Source organism: Culex pipiens, chromosome 1 (genome assembly GCF_016801865.2).
Source record: "Culex pipiens pallens isolate TS chromosome 1, TS_CPP_V2, whole genome shotgun sequence".
NCBI lineage: Eukaryota > Metazoa > Arthropoda > Insecta > Diptera > Culicidae > Culex > Culex pipiens.
The window spans coordinates 71,950,664-71,965,806 of NC_068937.1; the positions used below are offsets into that span (position 1 = coordinate 71,950,664).

Here is a 15,143-nt window from a genome sequence, read left to right on the forward strand (position 1 = left end):
TCGTTTAGCGCTGGTTCTGCTTATTCGAGGAACGCTGATGGCCGGTCTGTCTACGCTTGCCTACGGAGCACTTCCTGTGGGTTGGTTCGGCTTCATCCGTCGGAGTTCGTTCGCCGTCTAGGTTGACGATCGGATTGCGGGACTGCTCTCCTCGTCCGTGACTGGGGTATCGGTTGTTACTTCGAGGTATTCGCGCTGGATTGTCCGTGTTGGGCAGGTTGTTCGCGATCCACTCCTTCAGGCAGGTCCTGTAAACTGCGAGAATGAGTTGCCACCTCAGCGGCAAACCGGGTGATCGATTCAGTTGCGGCCGACTTTGGAGCGCCTTGATCTTTTGGACGCGTTTTTTCGGTGATGTTGGGTGCTCGGAGTGGATGTATCTGGATTTGGGACTTCTACGTTCAGACTGGGTGCTCTTTTCCGTCGGCGGGAAGGTCTCGGATTTGTGGACCTTGAGTTGGTTCTGTGTGGGCTTCTTTTTGAGATGTGGTTCGTTCACAGTGGCTTCCGCTTCTGGCAGGTCGCATGAGATTCGCATGGTTGCTCGTGGTTCGCGATGTGCAGCTTGCTGCGATGCTTCGTTGGGCGGCTGGCTGCGTGGCTGATTCTTCGATGATAGGTCGATCTGGTTTCGTGGATTTTCAGCAGCAAATCTGTTGTCCTGGTTTTCCTGGAACCCAGGAAGGTCGCTGTCCAGGCGACCGCGACGGGCTTTCAGTTGGCAATCTTTGACTGGCGCTTTCGCAGCAGCTGGCAAATGGGGATCGGGATCTGCTCTGGTTCGGCGGGTTGAAGAGTTCAGCTGTGCGGTCTTCGGGAAACTGTGCTGGTCTCGGGGAAATGTCTTCTGGTGGAGTTCGATCAGGAGATTCGCTGGGAACTGCTCGGTTACTTGCGTCCGTGCGTCACCGTCCGTGAGCGCACGCTGGGAATCGTGTTGGTCGGCTTTGGTCGAGCTTGGTGGGGCTGTTGGCATCAACTCAACTTCAGGTTGTGTTCCGCTGTCTTCGCGTACGACCTTCGATTCAGGGTTGTCTACAGAGACACGGCTGGCTTCAGGGATGTCCTGACACTCGAAAGTTTGAGTAACAGTCGTCCAGGAACCGTCGTCCGGGTGGACACGGCCTCTCCTTGGTTTGTTGTGGACAGAGGACACTGACAGGTCCTTCGGATCGGCAACGGTTGTTGCGAGGTGGTCACGCATGACCACTCCGGTTTCCAAGATGTGTGCGGGTTTTGGCTTGCGTCGGCAGCTTGGACCGTTCCGGGTTCCGGATCGGGATGGTGAGCTTGGGCTGCTTTTCGACGGAGAGTTGTTTCCACGAGGATCGTTGCTCTGCTGGTCGCCATTTGGGTACAGCAGGTCTTGTTTGTCCGGTGCTTTCGCAGCTGTTGGCAGCTGCGGTTCGAGCCTGTGCTGGTCAAGAATGTTTGGGAGTTTCACCGTCTGTTTGGATTTGGCTGAACGTCGCGGCGCTGTAGACGACTTTGCCTTGGCCATTTTGTCGGTGTCCACTCCTTCTTCGAGGGTGCTGTCTGCGGCGGCGAGACTGGTATCAGGATTGTAGAGATTGACCATGTCTTGTGCAGCCGTCGGAGGTTCTGCTAGTCGTGGGTCGTCTTTGAACTTCGTGAGCGAACGGTCATCCGGATGGGTTCGGTCGGTTCTGGATTCTTCGGAGTGGACTGCTTCTGTAAGCGGAGGTACGTCGTCCGTGCCGGTGTCGTCGTTGCTGGGATTCACGAACGCTCGCAGTTCCGTCTGGTCGTTCGGTTCGGGTATTGCCGGGATCGGTTCTCGGCTCTTGTTTGTAGTGTTTGGTTCGATGGTTGGGAAGAGGTCACGCATGACCACTTCGGATTCCAAGACATCGCTCGCGGATGTAGGCTTGGATCGGCGACATGGGCCGTTCGTTGGCAGGATGCGACTTCGCAAAGCCGTATCCGCTTCCAGGTTTTGGGGCCTGGACCGGTTGTCGGTTCGCCCGGAGAGCTCCTTTCGGACGGACTCCCAGGACGCCATCGGAGTTGACCAGCTGCTGATCCTGTAAACCGTCGGCACTGAACTTTTCCAAGGGTGCTTTTCCGGCTGGTGCTCAATGTTGTCTGCTGTGCTTGGTTCCGCTGCTGTGTTGCTCCTCAGAGCAATCAGCTTCTCCTCCAACGGCACGCCAGCTTCGTTGAAGAGTTGGTCGAACAATTCGCACTCCGTGTACTGTTCAGCGAGCGCCTCTTCCGGAACGCTTCCGATGATGAAACCGTGGAATTTGTTGTACTCACCGTACAGCTTCCAGAGGCTCTCCTTGAGCGATGTCAGCCGCTGCAGTGTCGGTTGTTGGAGGTTGAGCACCGTGTCTCGGAGCAGGCAAACCTTCTGTTTGGTGTTCTCACGCAATCGGGAGGCTTCCTCCAGCTCGCTCGTGGTGATCGGTTCCATTTTGGGCGGAAGTTCCGTTACAGGCTTGGCTGCAACGAAACTCTGCTGTTCGGTCCCAGCAGTCGGTCGGGTTGTTTTCGGTGCTTCCTTGGGCGGAAGATGTTCACCGTCACTTTTTCTAGCACTGTTCTGCCGCAGCAGGGATCTTCTTCTCTTCCGGGGTCATGTTTGCACTTTCGGAACTTGTTTCCGGTTCACTTTTTTCGCTGGGGTTCGGTATTGGCACTTTCTCTTTAGGGACACCGGTGCTCCGGTTCCCTCTCCGGATTTTGGTAATCCAAAGTCACTTGTTCCGCGGTCGGAACTGGGTTGTCACTTTTTGGCGCTCGTGACACACAAACACACACACGCGTCGATTGTCGCACTTTACTCACGCGGTGCGCCGAAATCGAACGTGTTTCGACACGTTTACGCGAGCAGCAGCAAGAAGAACACACACACTTTGATCCGGTTCGGTTGGACCATGTTCGGGGTGTGGGGAGGATTTGGCCGCGGTTGGCCAATCCAATTTAGCGGACTGTATTGGGGAGTGGAATTTCCACAGAAAGAAGAACACCGGTGGAGTTAAACTAAAACTAAACTGTATTTTTAACTTCTACACCTTTTCTCTCTTCTGTTTCTTTTTGTGTTTCTTCTCTGCTGCTGCTGGGATCGCACACGACCGTCTCGTTTGGTGGTCGAGAAACTTCTTGCTGGTGCTGACCGCGTCGCTCGTCGAACGCGTTGTTTTCCTTCCTTTTCTGCTGTCAAACGGCTGCGCCGTTGTTGAGCAAGGGCGGCGTGATCTTTGGTTGCGCGGGAGGGGCAATTCTTCGTCGTAAGACCGAACAGTAATGGTAATCTAGGTCTGGAGGTTGAAACTCGACTTTTAGTTCTACCAATAACTCCTTCCAATTCGTGAAATCCCTGTTCTTCTTGCCCTCCATATACCAGGTGCGAACTTCGCCCGAGAACAGGTGAATGGCCTCTTTAAACAATGCTCTCTTGCTTAGGTTTTCCGCTTCTGCCATACCTTCAACCTCAGCAATGAACTTGTTCAAACGTTTTCCATCATCCTTGCCATCGTAGCGAAGATTCCACTCTGATACCGGACGTGGTCTACGCAACTTCCTTTCACGCCTTGGTTCGGGCTCCAAATCATCCGAACTGTCTAGCGAGTCATCTCCTTCACTAGATACCGTCTCCTCAGATTCAGTAGTCGATTGCTGCATCTTCTTTGATCTTCTTTCACCTTTACGCGGCTTTTCCACCCTTGACTTTCCGTTTGCCTTTTGCTGGGATTTTCCCTTCCTATCCTTTGTTTTCCCAGACTTCTTTTCGCTTACAATGCCACCCATAAAGCGATCATCCAACATCAGATTCCTGAACTGCTCCTGGAAATGTTTGCTAACCTGGTCCACGACAATTTCCACAATCTTTTGGGTGTCTATTGGACCAGTTTTCTTATTTTTCAAAATCTTCTTCGGTGTACTCGTTTTCTTCTTCTTTGCTGGCAAATCATCGTCCTCATTCTCTGACGATTCGCCTTCTGCTGACACTGCCTCTATTCCCTCTCCTGAATCCTCTGTGTCGTCTGACTCCGTAATCAACTCATCTATGGCACCGATCTTACTAATCTCCAACTCCAATCGCCTTGCAGCTTCCCTGGCCTTTTCTGGATTATTAGACCACACCGTGAAATACTCGTTGTACAACCTCACGGCGTTTTGATCCAGGCCACACGTATTGAATTTTACTCGTTTTAAGCGTATTAACCGGAAAATCAAATGTACCAGCCTAGTCTCGTACGGTGGAAGATCTTCTTTTTTTACTTTGCCTGATTCCAGTTGTTTTCGAATATTCCCAACCTTCTCTTTGATTTGACAAAATTCGACCTCTAGCATGTTTTCATCTAACAAAATCACTTTAAAACTGTTTGAATCTCTCTGATTCCTCAAAGTGACGCGTAACAAACGCACCTTGCTTTCTCTCGAATCACCACTTGAGAAATTGACCTGACGAATCATCAATTCATGCTCAACCTCATCATCAAGCAGATGTTTAACGTTCATGGAACGATAAATTAGATCCAGTTCGTGACTCATCTTAATAATTTTAAACAAACACAAAATAAATAATAAAATCAATTAAACTGAATGTAATTCAGTATAAATCAACTAAATTAAAATACAAAATAAGTTCACACTAACAAATACAAAAGAAATAAATTAAATTGAAATTCTGTTGTCTTGTAGTTTTATTTTTAATATCGCTCAGGACCTTTTATTTTAAGTTTCTTCGGCTTTATATTCTCAAATTTTAACCAGATGTCTATGATGCTCGTTTAATCCACCTCTAACTGCTAGAAATATTTTTATCGAGTTCAAATACCACCACTAGCACATACAAATTCACAATTATTTCTCACTAGGCCCACTAAGGTAAAGTCTAGCAACGGATCCTATTAAAACAAGTCGCAAATTTGTTTGGTATTCTCCTCCCACTCGGGTTGAAAAATTGCCAAAATCTCTAATCGATCCTCGTTGGTTTTTGCGATTTTTGTTTGGGCGCCAATTGAAACTATTTAGGACTTACCCACATTAGTTTTTGCCAACGGTTAGCTAGTCACAGCACAGACTCACGGTAATCGCAGGGTCGGCTGCGCTAGTCGCCAACGAGGAGATACGCGAACTTAACTTTGGGAACTTCACTTTTCTTGAGTTACGGGTTGAATGAAAACTCCTCTTTTGGGAGACGGAAAGGGAAATTTATTTAAAGAATTTAAGTCGGTTCAAAAGTGTATATTTGTAAGTGTATGTGTGTGTGGGGGACTCGGTACGTACCGCTGCTTTTCCGCTGACGACGACGATCTGCTACTCAGCCAGTCCGCTGGCCGCGAGCGCTCGCGTTCGCTGCTGAAGCACCGGTGCTGGTTCTCGACGTGGTGGGGGTGGATGGTAGGTAGAGCACGGCTTAGGGACCAGGCCTTCCCTCCTTGACTGGATCGGCCGATCGGGGACCTGCCCACGTTGACCAAACCGAGAGGGGGAATTTACGCTCCTTTGGAATGAGAGCCACGAGGGCCCGAGCGTGCTCCTTGGAAATTATGGTCCACGGACCAGAGCAACTGATGATCTTTGACGATTAGACGCAGTAAGCCGGCTCCTCCGCGCTTACGCAAACTGGGCCGAAGAGCGAGCGATCTGGCGGTCAAGCGGCGTGCTTAACTCGCAAAATGGCGTTTACGCCAAAGGACAAAAGGTCCTGGAGGACAATGGGGAGGAGTGATTAATTTTTTTAGCCGTACTACTAGCTAGGGTAGTTTAGCTTAAAGTCGTCCTTCCGCATAGCCGAATACGGGGTTTAGAACATACCTGAACGACTGAAGGTGCACTCGCACAAATTTCCACCACTTTCACTTCTAGTCCTTCGCTCTACTTTTTCTAACGGTATAGATCGCTCACTTGCCTGGGAGAATGTGACCGTTGGCGGTCTAATTCTCGTCCCTTCAAGCCTTTTGGTCGGTGACACGACATTACGTCACGTGACACCCATCACTTTTGGGCGTTGTCTACCACCCCCTTTGCGATGTTTTAAGATGAAGACAATACTGTCGCTGGTTGTTGGTTTGTCCCACCATTTGTGTGTTGTTATAGTGTGTTAACAAGTTGTGTTTTTATTTATTAATTTCCCCTTTTTACTAACCCTACTAACTAAATTACATTTATTTATTTATTCCCTAATTCCCTACTAACCCCATAGCTAAGAATCGTGAACGTTCGCATTTATTTTTGGTTTATTGATGTTGAAGAATGAAGGACTTGTAACGAGTGGTTACACATAACAGACACAAAAACATCATGCGTTTGACAAAAAATGTGTACATTACTCCGTTGAATCACTAGCTTATTTTCAAAAATCGTTTGCTTTTCGCAGTCTAGTAAGGGTCTTTTTCGTCTTTCAGGTCAAATAAAAGTACTCTTTGAATAAATACAGGTGCCTAATTTGATCAGAAAGGTTCAAATAATGCCTTCCTAAAACGCGCTAGGCCATAAGAGTATTTGAAAATCACATCAGTTTCTAGATTCAACGGAGAAAAAATAATTAGGATTGGGTAAATTTACGTTATTTTTACCGGAAATTTACAGCGGATGAAACGTTGTACCAACCAACAAAAACGATGTAAATTAGCATCATTAATGACGTGCACTTTTGGTACATCATAAATGATGTAAATTTACCGGATTTTTTTTCTGTGTAGGTAAGTATAACAGCTGTGTTTTTCAAAATTATTACAGACGCAGCCAATGCTGTTAATCTTTGAATCAACGTCATCGATGTCGTTGATCGTTGATTTAAACGTAATCGTAATCGCAGCCATCGTTGATTTAATCGTCAACGTCAACGGAGTCGTTGATTTAAACGGCGTTGATTATTGATAATCAACGCGTTGATCAACGGCGTTCTTTTATAGTTTTCTAGAGTTTTTTGAGGAAAGAACGATTTTTTCATAAATGTATTGATTGGGAAACATTCTCAAATAGATTTGACATGGTTGTTCGGGGATCCTGGTGTACCAAGAGGACCGAAATGACCGGATTTTAAACGTAATTTGAGCCCTAGCTTATTGCTGGTCACTTACATCTCCACTTTGGTTCCCTAGTCCTTCCAGGATTTTTCTTATATAAATGACACCGAGGATGGACAATTGGGAACCGAGATATGGTCAGATTAACACCGAAATTTTTGTTCCGGCCGGTTCAGTGAGAGTCTCGCGTGACTAAATAACGACAGAATTTGTTTTTCTGTGATGCAATACTGAATTGACCACACGACCCATATTCCAGAACCCAGATTGAGATTGTCCAAGATGTCAAACTTCATGACAGACCGGAGTAGCCTACTGTGGGTGATCAATGAGTTTCGATAGCAACCCCAAGAGATAAATCTTCCGTATGGTGCCGAAAACCGATCGCAATAGGTCATAAATATTTTGTTTACTCTTTGAATACTAGCAGGAAGCTACTCCGGTCTGTCATGAAGATTGACATCTTGGCCGATCTCAATCTGGGTTCTGGAACATGGGTGTCAATTTAGTATTGTATCATAGAAAAACAAATTCTGTCGTTATTTAGCCTCGCGAGACTCTTACTGAACCCGCCGGAACAATAATTCCGGTGTTAATCCGACCATATCTCGGTTCCCAATAGTCCGTCCTCGGTGTCACTTACATAAGAAAAATCCTGGTTGGACTTGGGAACCAAAGTGGAGATGGAAGTGACCAGCAATTAGCTAGCGCTTAAATTACGTTTAAAATCCGGTCACTTCGGTCCTCTTGGTACACATCTATTTAAGAATGTTTCCCAATCAATACATTTATGAAAAAATCGTTCTTTCCTCATAAAACTCTTGAAAACTATAAAAAAACGCCGTTGATTATCGATAATCAACGCATTGATCAACGCCGTTTAAATCAACGTCTCCGTTGACGTTGACGATTAAATCAACGATGGCTGCGATTACGATTACGTTTAAATCAAAGATCAACGACATCGATGATATAAACGCCGTTGATTTCAACGATTAAAAGCATTGGACGCAGCACTATTAAACTCTGGAGCAACATTTGCATTGGCAAGTTTATGTTCGCCCAGAACAGAAAGAGAGTCGTGCGCATGATTTGACATCTAAACTATTTTTCTCTTCTAAATGTAGGTTCTAACTTCCATCCAAGCTATGACGCTACAAAATGGACCTCAAGAAATAATGTATGTTATCAATTTAATTAATTCGGAAACAGACCAAGGGAGTGTTCAAAATTTCCGTTATCAGTTATCTGTACAATTCTTACCTGTAATGTTAAATGACCTCCACGACCATGCCGCCATTCTAAATCTAAATCGTGAACTGAAGGCCTCATCGAAAATGGAGTATTTTTAAACAGTGCATCCAATACTTTTGATTTCACTTGTGTAACTGTATCACAGTCTAACACTTTACATTGAATTTTCTCATCCAAGTCATCCTGTATAATATGCAGCGTGACAAATGAATGCTCAATTTGCTCACGAAGTAACCGTTCCTCGCTAAGAGAATATCGAGCATCATGCGTCACTGCATCTACTAATCCCTTTTCAATCTGATGTTTGATTGCTTTGTATAACAAGAAAAGAGAATTTCCACTGTATTCTTTAAGATAATCATACATGCATATTGCCATATAGTTGGTCAGCATTTTTTCGACCACACTTTCAGTTCTACGGAGCATCAATTGAGGATGCTTTGTTATTACAGATTTGTCAATCAGCCGTAACAATAAACACTTAAGAATGTCGGTAGCGTACTCCATTTTGTTCATCAATACTATCATCAGCAACGATGCCACATTTACTCTGAAAATAATTATTTTACTTTTCATTTTTCATTTAACAAGACTGCATTCAAGATGGACAAATAGGGATATAAAAAAATTGTGCGTATCGGGAAATTTAAAGTGAGATGTGAGCCGATAACATAGAGTGAAACTTTGCAATCTGAACAGAAAGTTTAACTCCATTACGCACTTTAAACATCTCGATAGAGACCTCGTCCGTTCGGGAACCATTCGAGAACTTTCTACCCACCACCAATCGCGGAACGCGGACAACTATCATCACGGAAGAACGGACATGACACGGGATTTCAAAAAGTGAAGCAGGTTTTCTTTTACTTCTTCTTGGGCAAGCGAAATCGCTCATGTCACGTGGTTTAAAACGTAAACAAAGCCAGCTGATGATGCAAACTCAAGGGCATTTTTTTAAATGGTCGTATGAATTTATATTGAAAATTCCATTCCTATAATTTTTTTGGCAATTTGAGTATCCATGATAAATTACAGAGAATCATAAAGACAAACTTAATGCCATAAAACTTTTTTTAGCACCATACTAATGCTAAATGTTTTAATAAATTATTGCATAAGAAACTTTGAGAAATCATGCGCAATCGCGCGATGTTACTTCGACAACTTGAATGTAGTTGGCGCAAGTGATAGTTTGCTTCAGAAATTTTAAGAAAATTTGTTCCTGGTGTCATGTCCGTTCGTCCGTGCTATCGGTGCTATCATCCCATTCTAACTGTTGTTATATTATCTATCTCATTCAATATCTCTTTTTGTACTGGTCAACTCAATTCGAATTCTGAAACGAAATTCGTATACGATTTGAATTGAGTTGACTGGGTCTTGTTGGAAGTATCATTTATAATTAAATGTTGCATGTGTTTCAAAAACACAAGTACATCCACAATAGAAAGCCCAGAGAATAGCTCTACCAAAATCAAATGGTAGAATAAACCTCTCGCGGGTGAACCACCACGGAATTGTAATCATTCGTTCATTAAAACAGTTCATCCCAATGAGTGGCTTATATCGGCAAATGAAAATACACGGAGAGACTGTGCCCAGAAATTTTAACAATTAAAATTGTTGATTTTACCTTCGTAAATTTTAACAAAAACGTACTTGTTACTGCCAATTAACCAAAATTAAGTACACAAAGCCGCACATCGTTGATGTCGAAACCTCTAAACTGGGCCCTCGTCCTGTCACGTCCGTCAGTAGTCTTGTCGTACATTACAACTAGAATCAGATCTGCCAATGAATTAGTAGGGTACGTTATCCATTAGTGGACCCCTTTCCTATAGTGGACCCTCTGGAGGGTTTTTGATGAAAAATTCAATAAAAATCACAATTTCAAGCGTGTTGTTGTCTAGAAATAATTTATTTGGCATGTTCAGCATCATTTAAAACAATGTTGGCTGTTATTGACGTGTCCTTTCAGCCAAAAAAAGTGTTTTGAGTTCGACATCTGAAATCAGCCATGGCCACTAGCATTTTCACAACAAAACTGCATTTATATTTTATGATTGAATTACCATCCAATCATTTTTTGACTGATTATTTAACTTCAGCAAGTCGAAATAATGTAAGTTTAAGGATTTTTACTAAAATAAAGCGAAGAACTGCCATTTTCGAACAAAAATTAGGGGGTCCAATATAGGACAACGAAATCCAAACTTTTCCAAAAGTGGACCCCTGTTAATTTAACCTTCAAAAATGAAGAAAACTGTGTATTCAAGCAAAAGTTTCTCTAAAACATACAATAAATGCTTGTTGTTATCAACCTAAACGCATATTTTTTCAATTATGAGTATAAATAGAGCTGTTTTCATGTTAAAAGTACCAAAAATGCTGAAGCCGTAAAAAATTATAATTAATCAAAACTATAGTTAATTGTACTTAACTGAAGCATCATAATTGCAGTTTGAAATAATATTTTATAATAATAAATCAATAACAAAACATTTTTTTAAATAAATATGCGTGGTTTTATCAGCAACTGTAAACAAATCTATTATATAGTTTCGGTCAACCATTTATGTAATTAATATGGAAAAATTTGCATCAAGATTACTTTTTTTAGTTATTTTTATGTTTATAGTGGTTTTTGAAACGTTTTCTCTGATCTTTTTCGGAAATAAATGTGTTTAAATGTCTGTTAGGTGTTTTGTTGTTTAAAGCCAAATTTGTTAACAAAACATATTTGTTTATAATGAAAAGTGAGCAAAATCCATCTTTTATTCATTATATCTATCATTAGACCTACACCATGCATCAAAACATCAAATATCGGTTAAATTTGGTATAAAAATAACAGTTTGCCTATAGTGGACCCGGGTCCACAATCGGATTATGGACCCGGGTCTACTATAGGAAAAGGGGGTCCATAACAAGGCAAAAAAACTTTTTTTTCAAATGGCTATTTTGCTGCTCAAAAACAAATAACTGATGAAACAAATAGTCAAAATTGTTCAAAAGACTTCAGATTTCATTGTTTTATACAAAGGGTTATAAAAAAGGGCTTAAAATATTGAAAATTTGTGAAAAATGTGCTTCGGCTCTACTAGGGGGTCCACTAATGGTTAAAATACCCTACACTTCGACCAAAGAAACACTGACGCTGTATGGATCTGACTCTAGAATAAATGCACAGTTGTGTGTTATTCATAAGTCCAACTTATTCAATTATTCATTTAAGTCCAAATATTCATTTGCTAACTACTTTGGATTGAGAATCTAAATTTTAATCTAAAATCCTCTAAACTTAATGTTCAAAACTAAACGTTCCTTTAACTGTTGCAGTACTACTTCTATCAAAAAACAATAAAAATTTGTGAACTGATATGCAAATAGGATAGAAATCGCGAGTTGAAAAAGAAATGACCATTTACGTCAAAAGATCCGTAGTTCCTCGATTCGCAACAATGGTCAATACAACCACAATCCGAAAACCGTTAGTTCAACAGATCAACGAATTTTGTCCGATATCATTACATTATTGATTGATCGAGACTCTATGAACAATTTGACATAAAAGAAATAGATCAAATAGATTTGGAAAGCATACAGATTTATTTTAAATGCTAATGCTAAGCAACAAATCAATTGTACTATCCTAAAGTCCCACCTAAATCCCACATTGTGATAGTGAAAAAGTCACAGAAGCAGCGGTGTCTTGTGCAATTGTGATATTTTCACTATCGGAGAACTACCTAGTTCACGAAGACAGCTTATCGGTCAACGCATAAGCCCTGGGGCCCATAGTGCTTATAAAAAAGAATGTATACCCAAATTTTAACTAATGCACTAGGATCAAATCATGCCCCTTGACTTTACAAGGCCCAGGGAACCTGATTGTTGAAAATGCTAAAGGCAAAAAGCTAACAGATTTCCCGAACTCGTTTTTTTTAATTTATATTTATTCAGATTTTCTCTTCCATGTAGTTAAAATATTATTGAGTGTCCAATCACAATCGATGACTTTTCACCTCAATTTTAAATACTAGCAACTTTCATTTATTCATGAAATATTCAGTGAATTCAAATGTAGGAGGTCCTACATGTACAAAAGGGAAAAGGGATACCTTAGAACTAACTTATAAACTATATAAAGAGCGAATCAATGCAGCTGAAGACTGCAATGATTTTGGTCGAAATGCATCAATTATCTTATTGGACATAACATCCAAAGTGTCAACTTCGGCTAATTGATGAAGTTCACTGGTGCTGAACCAGGGAGGAAGTTTCAAAATCATTTTCAGAATTTTGTTCTGAATCCTTTGAAGTTTTTTCTTCCTGGTAAAGCAACAGCTTTTCCAGATCGGCACAGCATAAAGCATGGCAGGTCTGAAAATTTGTTTATAAATTAACAGTTTATTTTTGAGGGAGATCGAAGCAATCTGTGCCTGTGGTCGGACGCGTTTTTTGTTTGCTGTCATTTTCATCCTTCCGATAAATTTAAAACTTTCTTCAAAATGTGTGTTTAATAAGTTGAAATACAAAGTTCTCGTTACTATTCGGGTGCAAGACATTTACAGTGGGAGTGAATTGGAAGCTATTTTCATGGAACATGAAAAATTCGATTCCACGATAGGAGAACAAGAAAACCAAGACAACATTCGCGATGTGGCCATCCATTCAAGCGTTCCTGTGAGTCCAGTTCCTGCCAGGACGGCATCGGGATGTATTTGATGGCTGATCCTTGCCGACAACAGCGTCAATCAAGAATTACTTAAGAAGGTTTGGGTGGTGATCTTCTTCCTGCCACTCTAAAGTCGTGCTTGCTGTATATCGTGCGGTACCAGTACTGTCGAAAGTTCTGCTAATCAAGACCGATTCAAGACAAGAACTCAAGTAAAGTGAAGATTCAAGTGTAACACGGGATATGTCTTGCGAGTCTTCACCCGAGACGATTGGAGTTGTTTTTGAAGATTTCGTGTTTTTGGTGAGAGCTTTCCATTATTATTTTCAAATAACTCTTTCATCTATTCTAACATTCATACATTTCAATGAAGACAACTACGCCACTTTACTATATACGCGGTAGGGTGTTCCCTTGGTCGTTCGCTGTGAGTTTTGGATTGCCTGCTTCTCTAATGAAGGTTCGACTGAGGGGGCATGCTTATTAATTTCTCGTCGCTCCATACCCTCAGTGACGTGATGGGAGCAAGGGCGTCTATGCGAAGTGTCCCTACACCCGCTACAAATTTCTGGCGCCTTGGGGAGGGTAGAGGGATACCATTTTGATCTATGCGCCGGTATTTGTAGCACTAAAATTCGTGCAAAAAAACTTATGCACGTGGGTGTACAGATTACGGAGTAAAAGATGATCGAATTGTTCACCTAGCGCTCACATGTGTTCCAGGACCAAGTTGCCTGCGGGTATGGGGATCATACATACATACATACATATAAATTAACAGTTTATTCTTGAGACAAAGTCTAGAATTCCTGTTTATAAGTGGATACAAACATTTAATATATTGGTTACATTTAACCTGGATACTTTCAATGTGATCCTTGTAAGTAAGGTTTATGTCAAAAGTAAGTCCAAGATATTTCACTTGATCCTCCCACTTTAAATTTACCTCATTCATCTTTATAATGTTTGACTTTATAATGTGATGAGTTTTTGCAGCATTTGGAGTAATTTTCCATTCTTTCAAATAAGAATTGAAAATATTCAAGCTTTTTTGTAATCTATTGGGTCTGGTAACTGCTTCAAGATAAAGTGAAAAAGTTACTGGAAGGTGATCAGTATCAAAATCAGCATGAGTCACTAAAGAATAACAATACTGACTTTGATTTGTCAAAACTAAATCAATTGTTGATGGATTTCTAACAGAAGAAAAGCAAGTTGGCCCATTCGGGTATAAAACCGAATAAAGACCAGAAGTGCAATCTCTGAATAGAATTTTACCATTGGAATACTTTTACTACTTTTGAATTATTCCAAGGCATTAAAATTATCGATGATCAAAAATCGAGAGTAAGTTTATTAAAATCCCCTTTGAAATAATTTTTATTTTCCCCAGTGCATTGGAAAGGCAAATATGCAGCTGCAATCATAATTTTCCCAAAAGAAGTTTCAAGTTCAATTCCCAAACTTTCAATAACTTTTAACTTAAAGTCACGTTACGTGCTATAAGTCATACTACAGTGGATAACTATTGCAACTCCACCGCCATTTCGATTCATTCTGTTATTGGTTATAACTTTATAATCTGGATCACTTTTCAAATAAGTGCCAGTTTTTAAAAATGTTTCGGTTATAACAGCAACATGCACGTTATGAACTCGTAAAAAGTTGAAAAATTCATTTTCTTTCGCTTTTAAAGAGCGAGCATTAAAATTCATAATATTGATGTAATTACTTAGATCCATGATTAAACTTCAGGCTAAGAACAATATCATTCGCAAATTTTAATCCAATCTGGATTGCTTCATTGTAGCATATTACTCAAACAGTGAGATTTGCAAAAGAGTCATTTTTTCAAACGTAACATCACCGAGATCAGAAGATCCCAAAGCGATGCCAGCAGAAACATTTTCAAATGAAATTTGAGGTACCTGCCCAATTTCAGGAAGATTGGTAGAGGATTTAAAATTCGTGGATGAACCCGAACCCGAAACGACCTTGGCACCTAACTTTTCCACGGTAGGGGTTTTTTTTTGACAAAGAACTTTGTCCTAAGGGCTCAATTCTGGTGAGGTGTCAATCCAGAAAAACGAAAAATGTCGCGCGTTACGAAAATGTTTCATGCTTGGTACTGTTGCGTCACCATTTCGAGCCAATATAAACCCCGCTCGATCAGCCCAAGGAAATCATTCTATCGCTGGACGCCGAGG

The 15,143-nt window shown here is 41.6% G+C and overlaps 1 protein-coding gene across 1 annotated transcript in view; it reads right to left on the bottom strand.

Moving 5' to 3' along the window:
• LOC120430532 (cell surface glycoprotein 1-like) overlaps window positions 1-15,143 on the bottom strand; it is a 93,302-nt gene continuing 78,159 nt past the window's right edge. Inside the window, exon 3 of the mRNA XM_052709018.1 lies at window positions 1-8,808. Coding sequence (XP_052564978.1) covers window positions 5-2,437 — 2,433 coding nt within the window. The 5' untranslated portion in view covers window positions 2,438-8,808 and the 3' untranslated portion in view covers window positions 1-4. The remainder of the gene's footprint in view (window positions 8,809-15,143) is intronic.